The sequence below is a fragment of the Calonectris borealis genome, chromosome 1, assembly GCF_964195595.1.
Source record: "Calonectris borealis chromosome 1, bCalBor7.hap1.2, whole genome shotgun sequence".
Classification (NCBI taxonomy): Eukaryota; Metazoa; Chordata; class Aves; order Procellariiformes; family Procellariidae; genus Calonectris; species Calonectris borealis.
Genome location: NC_134312.1, coordinates 219,076,337 through 219,088,350, shown reverse-complemented (window position 1 = coordinate 219,088,350; position 12,014 = coordinate 219,076,337). Strand labels below are relative to the sequence as shown.

General features: G+C 47.5%; 1 protein-coding gene across 1 annotated transcript; it reads left to right on the top strand.

Moving 5' to 3' along the window:
* The first annotated feature begins 707 nt into the window (after positions 1-707).
* Positions 708-11,915, top strand: SPCS2 (signal peptidase complex subunit 2). Its single transcript, XM_075140443.1, has 5 exons — positions 708-1,052; positions 8,004-8,087; positions 8,431-8,591; positions 10,120-10,254; positions 10,960-11,915. Exons 1-5 carry the CDS (start codon positions 858-860, stop codon positions 11,144-11,146), a joined length of 762 nt encoding a protein of 253 aa, XP_074996544.1. The 5' UTR covers positions 708-857; the 3' UTR covers positions 11,147-11,915.
* Positions 11,916-12,014: the final 99 nt, after the last annotated feature.

Below are 12,014 nucleotides of genomic sequence, written 5' to 3'. Positions count from 1 at the left end.
ACCCTCACACCGCACTCCCACACACACTCCTGCTCACATAACACACACACACCCCCACAAACACTTCACACACACATCTAAACACCCTCCTGACATGCACCCTCACATAGACACCCACACCACCACCCCCAACAGCCCACACACTGACACACACCCTCACAAAAACACTTATGAACACCCTCACACACACATATACACCCCACGCACACCCAACACATAAACACACCCACACACTCCTCACATACACCTCCTAAACATACCCTGCCATGCACACAACCCTGGCCCTTAACACCCAAAAGACCAACACTGACACCCACACACACCCCACGTACACCCACCCACCCACCCACTCCCCACGCTATCAGACACCCACAACGATGCACACCCCACACAAACACCCCCACACACACTCCCCACACTGGCAGACCCGCACAACCACGCACCCCCACACAAACACCATCACACCCCACATACACCCACCCCTCCCATACACCCCCCGCAGACACCCGTGGGCTCCCTCCCACACCCCACTCGCACACGCACACACCCCCGCACAGCCACCCACGACACCACAGACACCCCCACTCCTCACACCCCCCCCATCCCCTCACAGCCACCCCCCCACACCCCCGACGACCATAGAGTTCACGGTCCTCCACTGCCCAGAGGGGCCTCGCACGCGTCTCCTCCTCTCCCTCCCCGGGCCCCAGAGCCAGGCAGCCCAGCCGGGCGGCGCTACCCGCCCCTTACCCTGCGGACCGGGGGCCGCCCCAGCCACCCGCCCGTCCCCGCTGCCCGAGCGGGCCCCGCACCGCGGCCGCCGCCTGCCCTCGGCGCCGCCCCGTCGCCATAGCAACATGGGAACGCGGGCAGCACGGACTGCGCTTCCCAGCGTGCAACGCGGCGGCGGGGGGGTGGTTTTTCCTCCCGCCCGCACCCGTCGGCCCCCGCGCGCGGCCAATCAGGAGCGAACAGGTCGCGCGGCGAGGGCGGGGGCGGAGGGCGGCGAGAAGATGGCGGCCAAAGGCGGCAGGAACGGATTGCTCGACAAGGTACCGTGCGGCGGGCCGCCCGCGGCTCCGCCGCCGCCCCCCGCCTCAGCAGTGTCCCTAGAGCCGAGCCGGCGCTGGGCCGAGCCGCAGCCCCCCCGAGGTCGGGCTTCGGTGGCCCCCCCCTCCCTTGCTGAGGGGCATCCCCCGCCTCAGCTGTGGGGCTGCGGGGGGCTCCTCGCCCGGCAGCAGCGCGGCCACCCGCTGCTGCCTCCTTGTAGGAGCCGGGCAATAAGTGGCAGAAGAGGCCCCGGGGAGGGAGGAAGCGTTCCGCGGGCAGGCGGGAGTGTAGCCACTGCTGTACACCATTTTGAAGTCAGTGAGTGTGCACTCTTAGGTGGTCCTGCTTAAATGGGGAGACGTTGTGGGGGTGGGTTGTTTTTTTGGTGTGGTTTTTGTTTTTTTTTGCCAGTGTGGCTGGTTTTAGCCAAGCCGTCCTGAGAAAAGCCCGGCTAGCGGTACAGCTGCGCTCCTCCCGGTGGGTCTTTTGCCAGGAAAGTAACGCTAGGTATGGCAGAGATGTCAGGCAGAGCGAGCGTACCGTAAAAGTATGCGGATAAGCCCAGTCTTGTTTAAACTTCCTAGTTTAAAGGAACTTGTTTGTGGAGTGGCTTTGATCTCGGCTCAGTTTTAAGCAGTCAGGTGTTTGTGTCACAGCCCTTTGCGGTATTTGGCAGTCTGGTAGCTGAAACTAAAGAGGCATTTTTTTTCCTACAAGGAGATGGCAAGAGTTGTGTCTGTATCTCTGGTTGCAAAAGGGTGTATTCAGAGTGGTGTATTTGGTCTCATTGAACTTTAAAATACAGATGACTGCAGTTGACAACACTTTGATTTTCATTGGTATCTGTATATCCATAATTTGTAAAGAGTATAGTTTTCTTGCATCTGTTTGATATGAGGCTATCCTTACTATCGCTAAGATTTGACGGCATTTCTTCAGAACAGTAGATGAAGTTGTTGAGGGAATTCTTTTAGGGGAAGGTGTGCCGATGAAGTATTTCTGGATATCTTCCGCAAATGTGCTCAGCTTTCGTTTTTGAAATGACAGTGCTATGTGATTAAATTTCAAGAATTCTGGAAAGTCTCATGCTCTTGAGGCGTTCCTGCTCCTCCTGCTGTGTTCTGTGGATGCTGAGGCATAGTCCCTTCAGAAGGAAAAGGAGTTGTTGGTAAGGGAAATAGGCTGTTGGTGCGGGACCTGAATCCTTTAGTGAGAAACCATTGAATAGTTTCAGCAGGGCTTCTACCTGAAGTACATACACACACTTGATGATGTTCTGTCTTCTTTTCCTTCTGTCCCCATGTTGATCTGTGTGTCTTCTTTTCCTCCCCCTGCATGACTTAAATGAAATCTGATCATTTCTGCGAACCGACGCCTGAATTGCTGAGGTATCACCTGGAGAATTGTGGCCTTAGGTCCATCATTTGCTCAAGCTTTTCTCGAACAGAGAAATGATGGCTTATCAGCGAGGCTTTAAAGTCTTAGGACGGGTTGCTTGTTTAGTGTATCTTTTCATACTTTGCTAGTAAGCTAAATCAGGATGAGTTTAGGGAGATTTGTGTTTTAACTACATTTTTTTTATCCTTCTCAGTTTCTTTCAGTGTTTGTGATAATTGGGTAGCACCTCCTGACGTCTCCCGATTTAAGCAGGACCACCTAAGAGTGCACACTCACTGACTCCAAAATGGTGTACAGCAGTGGCTACTCGAACGTAGCCACTCGAGTGGCCCTCTCGAAAACCTAGAGATTGCACCCATTTAGCACAAAACTAAGTTATTAACCATACTCTGTCTCTACTAGAGCAAAACCTTCGAAGGTTTTGCAAGCTCCAGGACTGAAACCACTTCCTGAATACCAACTGCCTTGACTGCCTTCCGCTCCTGCGCCCCAAAAGGAGCTCTCTGGTACCAGGAGATGTTGACTCTAAGTACAGGCGGGCAGCAGTGGTATTTTGGGGAGAGTGAGGTCCAGAATTCCTTCCTCCAAGGCAGAGGCTGAGCTTGTTGGAGCTGAGAACGGCCACGCTGACTTGCTGAAGTTTGCTACAACTCTTCCTAAAGAGGAAGAGGAGGGAACTGATAGGCAGCGGGGTGTCCCTGGACTCTGCCACTTGCAAATCCTGTTTCTGCCAGGCTCGTGGTCTGCGATGTCACTGTTATTTTAGAATTTATGTTGTGGGGTGGAGACCTGCGGTTTGGCACTCGCTGCTCTGTCGGCTGCAGCCCGACCTCCAGGAAGAGGCAATCAGCTGCAGTGTCGGCTGTGTGCCTTGAGGGAGTCGATGTGCATCATCTGCTGAGGCTCTTCCAACCTCCCTCGGCTGCGGCGTTGCAGGTCCCGGTTTGAAGAGTTTCTGATTTTAGGGTTTAGGAAGGGGAGGTTACTTTCTTTTCATCCTTGCAATACAAGACACAGATTAGATGCAGAAATGTTATTCCGCTTGAAGAGTTCATACAGTCTACGCTCCTCTTGCAGTAGCAACAAATCTTTTTTACTGTATAACTTGATTATTTATGTTTGTAATACCCAAAGTGCGCTGTAAACTTCAGAGCAATATTTGAAGAGAAAAGCTAGCTACCCAAAAGGTGTTGCAGGCTAAAATTGGACGTGGTGTAAATGAGGCTGACAGTAGCGGCAGAAGGAATAAGGCAGAGGGGGAAAAAGTTAAGTTTGTCCTGTGTTTTTCTTCTGAGATGTGAATATCTTGAAATTTCTCCCGTAGGATTTTTCCGTGCCTCCTGCTTATGAGGGAGTTTTGTGAAGGGATTTAAGTGAAGGTAGGTGATAGCTTGGCAAACGAGCCTTGCAAGTGCTCAGATCCTGCAGTGTCTGCTGTGAAAGCAAGCACTTGTTTTGCTGTCCTTTTTTTTGGAGCTAAGAGCAGAATGTTCCAGCTGCAATCCAGCTGCAGGCAGCATCTTTACTCAGATATGAACAGCTGGGGCCCTTGTGTGCTTCTAGTGTAAGATTGGTTTTGCGGCTTTCCGAAATTGGATTTCTGATTTTATTCTTTGTTTTTAAGTAAAGTAACCACTGGCTATGTTTCAGTCTTTGCTCTGAAGCCTTGTTCTTACATGGGTACGCTTTCAGGTACCAAATCCACTTCCTAGGTGTGCCTGGCTGTAGAACACTCTATTTGCTTCCCAATCACAGTTAGGATGTGTTCAGGACAAGTATGATAACCTTTCATTTGGTTTTTAAAACAAAGGAGACAAATTCCACCCAAACTAAAAAACTGTTTTGAACTGGTTGGGTTTTTCTTTTCCTCCGTCAGACTGGAACCAAATCTGAGGTTTTCTTTTGAAGCCTTTAGAGCTCGCACCTAAAGTGCTCAAAATGAGTAACTGGTTGAAAAATACCATCCAGTAGCTGGAGGAGGAGACACGTTTGCATCTGCCAGGCTCCGCAGGACATTGGTGCAGCTTCACCTTCCCTCCCCAACTGGTGCAGGCAAGGCAGGGCTGTTCTGCAGACCCGCGAGGGGGTGGAGGCTTTCCCCCATGTTTGAGGGTGAGCACTTGGTGGTAGGGGCCGAATCTCTGGCTCTCTTCCAAGCTAAACGTGGGGATGGCCATCGGTCGAAGGTTTTGCCCAGGGTTGCACTGGTATATAGACCTCAGTGTACAGATGTGCATACGTTTTTGTGCACGTCTGGGTACCGAGGTAGCGTGGATGTTGATCGTTGCCTTTGAGCAGCTCCTTCTGCTCCTCTTCCACAGCACTGGCACTCCGGGTGCCAGCGCAGCGTCCCATCCTCTCCCTAGCTCTTTGGTCCTGCGGATCAGCCTGGAAGAATTAAGAGAAGCAGCAGCAGCACTGCAGTGCTGTACTGAGTTAGGAGAAGTAACCTCGTGGGACATCAAGACTGAGGTAAAGGGAGGGCTAACGCGTCTCCTTGGCTGAAGTCCCAAGCTGCAGATGTGTCCCGTTACAAGGTCCCTTCTGCCATGAACCGCCCTGGGATTATTGAGCTGTTACTGTCTTGGAGCAGAACAGCCTCAGTCACAGGGAAGCCTGACCAAGAACTGAAGAACTGCTGCTTCAGCTCGTTGCTTTAGACAGTCTAAGATTAGATTTTTTTTCCCCAGTAACAGCTTTATTTCAAAAAATATGTCACGTGGGCTTTACATCTACTCCTGAAAGAGCTGGTTCTCTGTTAGAGATCGGTAACAGTTAAATATCACTGATGTTATCTGGCAATTCCAGTGTCAGGTGGTTCGGGACAGAGAGCAAGAAGCAAGAATCTAGTTCTCGCTCTGTCAGGGGCTTCCTGGATATATGTTATTATGGCGGTGCCTCGACTCGTTTTGCATCCAGATATTCCCCTCTGTGCAAATCCCATCTGCAAGTGAAGTGTTAGCAGTCCTGTGCCTCCCGGGCTGGTTTCCAGAGTACCTATAAAACAGCTTTAAAATCTTGAAGTTGATTTTTTTAAAAAAAAAAAAAAAGCTTTGGGCTTTATTTTCATTTATTTCTTGATTCTTGAGCTTTTCTCGTTGTTTTTTTTCCAGCTAGTCTGTCTTCAAGTATATCTAGAAAGCTGTTGGGTTTATTTGGGAGGAGAAGAGAAGAAATTTTAGCACGAGCCTTGATTCCATCCTCACGGGCTTTAGGAAGAAAAACCAGACATAATAAGATTGATTAAAAACTTGAGCGTTGATGATGGGATAGATGCATTGTGCTTTAATACCAGGTAAACCATGCTGTTGCTAAAAGCAAAGATTCCAATATTTAATTGTAAAACATATCACAAAAATATGACTTGAGTGATATCTTCTCAAGTATCTCTGGATTCCCGTTCTCACTTAAGAACAAGCTGGAGAACACTGTCATATTTTATACTAAGGATTGTCTTGTTTTAGCCCTAGAAATGTGGAAAACTGTTATTCAAAATATTTGCTCAGATATATTTTTTACTTCTTCAGAATGATTCCTTTAGTGGCCTTTGGAAAAAAAAAATCACAACTGTACTTAAAGGCAGATCTGGTCTGAAGGAAGGCTTCAGATGGCCTGCTGGGGTTCCTTGTGGTGTTAAAAACTTCTCATTCATTTTGTTCTTTATTATTTGTGAAAAGCATCAAGGGGAAGGGTTGACCAGCTATAAAGGCTGAGCCTTTCAGGGAGTTTTATCAGTAACAAAAATAAACTCTGCAGGCTGAATGGTGCCTTCCCTCCTGGGTAAGGCTTGCCTTCGCTTGAGCTGTATGAGTACAATAAAGGACAGAATATTTCCCCACAGTCACATCTGAGTTCAGGGTTCAGTTATTGGTGTGTCCAGTAGCAAATCAGCTGTGCTGCGTCCTGCTCGTGTCTTACTAGTCAATATTTTTGTCTTTAAAATAACAGGACTTTTCTGCACCCTCCAAGAATAATTCTGTAGCAGAAGTAGTGGTACTGTTTCAGGAAAGTACTCTGTTCTAGAGTTTCGCTAAGCAGAGTACATTTCCACATCGAGAGGCTTGTGGCTTTGCTTCCTCTCCCTCGCAAGAAATGGAGGCCGCACCTGGGAGCGGTGACGTAAAGTCTGAATGGGTTTCTTCAAAGCCTTTTTGTTTTATCTGTGGGATAAGGAAAGAGGGATTGGGTGTTGGTGTTATTACTTAGAGACTTCTGACTTCCAATTCACTAAGTAGGAAAAAAGGTATTTTTTTCCTCTCCCTAGTCTAGCTCTTGATACTTTAATCTTTGGGAATTCCTAAGGGCAAGAAATAAACCTGTTGTAGATGCTTTTATAAGGAAGAATAAATCTTTGAAAGAATTGTTCTATATTCTTTCATGGGAAAGGGTTTGGCTTTCAATTGTCATGTGTGCTAATTAACCTTAGGAAAAACTGGTGGCTACAAAAAAGTAGCCACCTAAAATATTTTGTAACTTACACTGATGTGAGAGCTCTTTCCCAATTGCCCGTGACTTTTAAATGCTTCTGGCTGTTTCTTTTGTCCCTCCTAAAGCAGCTACTGCATGTGCACACACAGTGACATTTACCGTGCACCTAACAATTCATACCTGCAGAGCCGAAGGATAATCAGGCTTTTGCCTGTGCGAGTGTGGGGGAAGTAGAGGTTTTACATCTTACTTTAAAATGGTTTCATTCCTGACAGAGAAGGGAGATGAGCTTTTCTGACAGGTAGTTAGTAAATCCAGCTTGTGAGTGTCAGGAGCAGGAAATAACACGAGTGAAGTTGAGAATTGCTTCTAATGGCAGCTAAAATTTCAGCTCAAGTCAGTCAACTTTGAAATAATTGACGACTTAAAATACACAGGGCTCAAGCTCATGTGTCCAACTGTGGCTAAAAGGAATAGTGTCACCAAAAAAATAATACAGTTCAGAGGAAAATTAACCCCTTTGAAAAGCTGGGCCGTTGTATCTGAGATTTATTATTGATGAAGGAACAGATTATGAGGAAAATCTGAATATAGAAGAGTGACACAGTCTTTTGGTTTTGTTCTGGAGGATGGTCTGACTGAAACTTCATTTCTTGTTCGTGCCTTTATATTCTCCCCTTGTACCCTTGAAATTTTCCTCCTCTCATCAACCCCCAAAGGGTCTGTTTGTAACGGCTTGGCTGAAAAGCGTGAATACCTTCAGAGGCAAGAATTAAGTCATAACTGACACTTTCTGTGGGTGGCAGCGGGAACAGCAAACGCAGAATCGAAATTAGGATAAAACTGATGTAAAAAGTCGCTCCACCAAATATCTTCAGTACCCTTGACAAGATATGTAAGCTTAAATCTGCAAGGGTAATGGGTACGTTGGTGCTGAGGTGACTTTTGGTGCGATACAGCTGTGTAACAGGCCCTGGATTCCCTCCGTCTCTGCTCAGGTTTTGCCACACAGGTGGGTGTTTTCTGGGTTGCCTCCTATGCTTTGTGCTCACGACAGGAACAAGCGTATTAAAATGAAAGGCTAACCCGTGCCAAATTCTCTTAATTCCACTTGGTTTCCGTTGCAGTGGAAGATTGACGACAAGCCGGTAAAAATTGACAAATGGGACGGTTCAGCTGTGAAAAATTCTTTGGACGATTCTGCCAAAAAGGTACTTTCTGCAACTGCCGATTTCTCCCTCTTGGGAAACACACTGTTTTCTTAGGTTTCTACATTTATTTTAAAAACTTTGTAAACTTTTTTAGTTTTGATTGTGAAGTACCCGTAGCCATGCTGGTTCTGTAGCATCTCTTGCCATTCCCGTGGCTAAAGGAGTGTTTGGGCTCAGAGTATCAGCAATTATTACGATGTCTGATGCAGACATTAATTCTGTATAAAGTTTCTGCTCAGTTTACCCCTATAATCGAGGTTGTTTTATCTAAATCCTTTCCAGAAGCGGTTTGTAAAAAGTATGAAAAGCACAAAATAAACTTGGCTGCGTGTTTCTCCTGCAGGTTCTCCTGGAGAAGTACAAGTACGTCGAAAATTTCCGTTTGATTGACGGCCGCCTCATCATCTGCACAATCTCTTGTCTCTTTGCGATTGTAGCTTTGATTTGGGATTACCTGCACCCCTTTCCTGAATCCAAACCTGTTCTTGCCTTTTGTGTTGTATCATATCCTTTACAGATGTTGTCTCATTTATGCCAAAAGGGGTTTTTTTCCCCATGAAGCACAAGAAAACCCTTCTCTGTATTCTCATTTTCAGGCCCGTGGGAATTTTACTTCCCGTCGTGTGGAGATCAGCTGATAATCAAGTAGTTTTCATGTGACGGCAAAATTCCTGCCTGTCTGGCTGTAACACACGTAAATTTGGGTGATCTGGGGGTCCAGCCTTCCCCTCCAGTGGCGTGGAAGCCTGGACAGCAATTCAGCTCACGTCAGAGGAGTCAGCAGCTGCCTGGGCAGCTGATCTGCTCTCCAGGCTCCCGACCGCAGCAAGGTGACTTCCCAGATCTCAGACACCGACTGCGCAGAGACTCCTCCGCGTAGGTGTGTTAATCTCAAACTGAAGATCTGCCCTTGAAAGCTTTGGGGGGTTGGTTTGTGTTTTGGTTAGGTTTTTTTTCCAATTCTACCTATAGCCTGGTTACAGAGACATCTGGTCCTTACTGATACGACAGATCAGGTACCGAGAGTGAAGGTAATGGAGGTAATTCCTGCCAGCACCTCCGCCAAAGAGGAGCAGACGCTGCGTTTAGGAGGGCAGCGCTACAAACCAGGGTTTAAATGTTTAGACGTCAACTCTGTTTAGAAGTCAACTGTAAAATTTCCAGTATTACAGCACAGCTGGGATTTTTTTTTTTCTGTTTGGGCTCAGAGGGTCAGCATGGCACTGATTTCCCTGCAGCTCCTGTAGCAAGATAGACACCTGCAGAAGTTTTACAACCTAAATGTACGTGATGGACATGCGGTGCTTTCCAAGAGCTGCCGATGGGCCCGCTTTCAAGGGCAGTTTTGATGGTACCAGCGAGGCAGCATGAACTGGTAGCCCAGAAGCTTATTGCCGGCCTGGGAGTCACTGTACCGCTAAGGGCTGCGGGATCTTGGGCAAGTCATTTTGTTGTTCCAGGCTTCTGGTTGGCTTTCAGCACGAATGTTGAGATAATTTGTCTTGCAGCACTTAAAATTACTTAATTCTAAAAATGAGAAAGATTAATTGCTTGATCTATGCTTAGGAGGAATGCACAGCGATTAATTCTGTGATTCTATGATTCTAATTCCGTGGCTCATTTGGTCTCACGTTTTCCCGCTATCTCCCAACAGACGTTGCTCCAAAAATTTAGCAAAGTAATTGAAAACACTATTTCATTGTTGTGATTTCCGCTTTACTTCATGGTTTCATGAACGAAGCATTTTATGTGGCTGGAGAAATCCCTGTCAGGAAAGCGTGTTAGGGAGTTGTTGCTTTCCCCACGCTTCCAGGCGTTGATTAATGCTCTTGTGCAATGGCAAAGATTTAAGAAAGTGTCCCAATAATTATTTAATTTCACATGCTAACAAGGCATTAGCCAAGCATCCTGTTTGGAATTATAATGTCATGAGAGGTGGTTAAACAACGGTGTCTGAGGGGGTCCAAGCAATTTCTCTGCCTAATTTCTACTTCTAATTGCAACTTCTTAGTTTCCTTAACTTTTTTTGCACATATTTTGTGATGATGGGAATCCTGACTATCTATACCTCATACAAAGAAAAGAGTATTTTCCTTGTAGCTCACAGAAAAGACCCCGCGGGGATGGACCCCGACGACGTTTGGCAGCTCTCCTCCAGTCTCAAACGGTATCGTTTGCTCCAGACGTAGCGAGCGGCAGCGCGGTGGTGCGGTACCGTCATGGCTTCAGTTTGCCTGTGCTGCCTGCGCCTGTAGCCTGTACTGGCGGGGCAGAAAAGCTGCGTTTTGGGTAACCCATAAAGAAAATGGGGGAAAATATTGGTGTCTCTGCAATGTTGGTGGCTTTGCACCGGGGACGTGAGCTTTCCGCAAAGGATCGGCTACTGTGCCGTGATCTCTGGGGCTTCCCAGGCAACTCGTGATTAATATTCACTGCAGAACATTGCTGCTCAGCAGTAACAGCTATCTGGGACGGGCTCACCGGTCTCGTGTGCACCATTTCCATCTGTATCTCCGTAGGATCACTCTAAATATTTTCCTTTTTTTTGTATACCTACAAATCTGTTTCGCTCCGTCCAAATCGACGTCCCAATCTAGAAATGGGAGCGGTGCCAAGCGGTTATCTGCCGCAAAGGTTCACATTTCACTTCTCTTTAAATAGGGGGGGTGGAAATTAATCACAGAGAGTATAAAAATCTTTAATTGTGTTATAATTAATGCTGCGTGATGCAGCTGTTAGTGTCTGTGTGGGGACCCCTGCTCCTGGGGGCTTTCCCCTTGACAAAGATGAGGATTTCATGTCAGCTTTTCGTTGGCGTCTCAGCTGAGACAGGCTTCAGTCCTGCTCTGAAATCTCTCTGCCCTTCCTGCAGGTTTGATGACAAGTACACCCTGAAGCTGACTTTCATCAGCGGGAAAACCAAACAGCAGAGGGAAGCCGAGTTCACCAAATCCATCGCGAAATTCTTCGATAACAACGGGACGTTAGTCATGGAGGCCTACGAGCCGGAGGTGTCCAAGCTGCATGATAGTCTGGCCTTGGAGAGGAAAATAAAATGATTTCTGACGCCACCTGCCTCCTGGGAACGTGCTAAATTAACACCAATAAAGTAAAATAGTAAAGAAAGTGAATAATTGCCTCTGTTTTTGTCCTGAAGTCCTACTCCATTTTGGATAAGCGGGATTTTTAATCTTGGATCCAAGATTTTTTTTTAAAGCTACAGTAAGCCTTGCTCTCTGTGCCTGCCTTTCTGGTTCTGCCACCTCTGGGGCGGACCTTGGAGGAGGATTTGCCCGTGGGGACCCTCAGGAGGGGAGACTTGTCACCTTGTCACCGGCGCTGCCCCGACCTCCTCCGGTTTTACCTGGCAGTGCTTTATCAAACCGCTCCGTGCCGTGTGGTGTCCGAGGGGGCTGGGGGGGTTTTACCATTCGCATTTCACCAGCGTCACCTTTCCCTTTTGTGTTAGGAATTCAGGACAAAATCCTTCTGTAAAACAACTGTCCGCTCGCCAACAAGTTTTCTTTATTTTTGTATTTATCTAATTGGGGATTGTTTTATATAAAAGCCTTTTATGTGTTGTGGGGAGGGAGAAGACAAATAATTCTGTGTGTTCAGCCACGAAGCTTATCTCCAAGGTGAAAAAAAAAGGAAAGCGAAGGGTTTTTCCGCGCTGTGACTGTCCTGTTCGTCCGGCCGTTTCCTACCGCCACCCCTTGTCCCGTGCGTCCCTTCTGTAAAATGGCGTTTTCTAAAAAAAAGAAAAAAAATTGGGGTTTTTGGTTTTGTTTTTGTTTTTTTCAATAAAAGGGAAGAACAGACGTCAAACGTGTTCCGGAGCATCTCTGGGGCGTTTCGCGGCGCAGGCCCGGGCGGGGAGGTTCTCGTTAAACCGCTTCCCCCCCCTCCCGCGCCGCTCCACGCCGG

What these genes read in the sequence shown, in the direction of transcription:
- SPCS2 (XM_075140443.1), top strand. Translation starts at nt 858, where the DNA reads ATGGGAACGCGGGCAGCACGGACTGCGCTTCCCAGCGTGCAACGCGGC. An exon ending in CTTGCCTTTTGTGTTGTATC is followed by an intron (nt 8,592 to 10,119) that starts ATATCCTTTACA and finishes CTTTTTTTGCAC; the next exon opens with ATATTTTGTGATGATGGGAA. An exon ending in CTCTCCTCCAGTCTCAAACG is followed by an intron (nt 10,255 to 10,959) that starts GTATCGTTTGCT and finishes CCCTTCCTGCAG; the next exon opens with GTTTGATGACAAGTACACCC.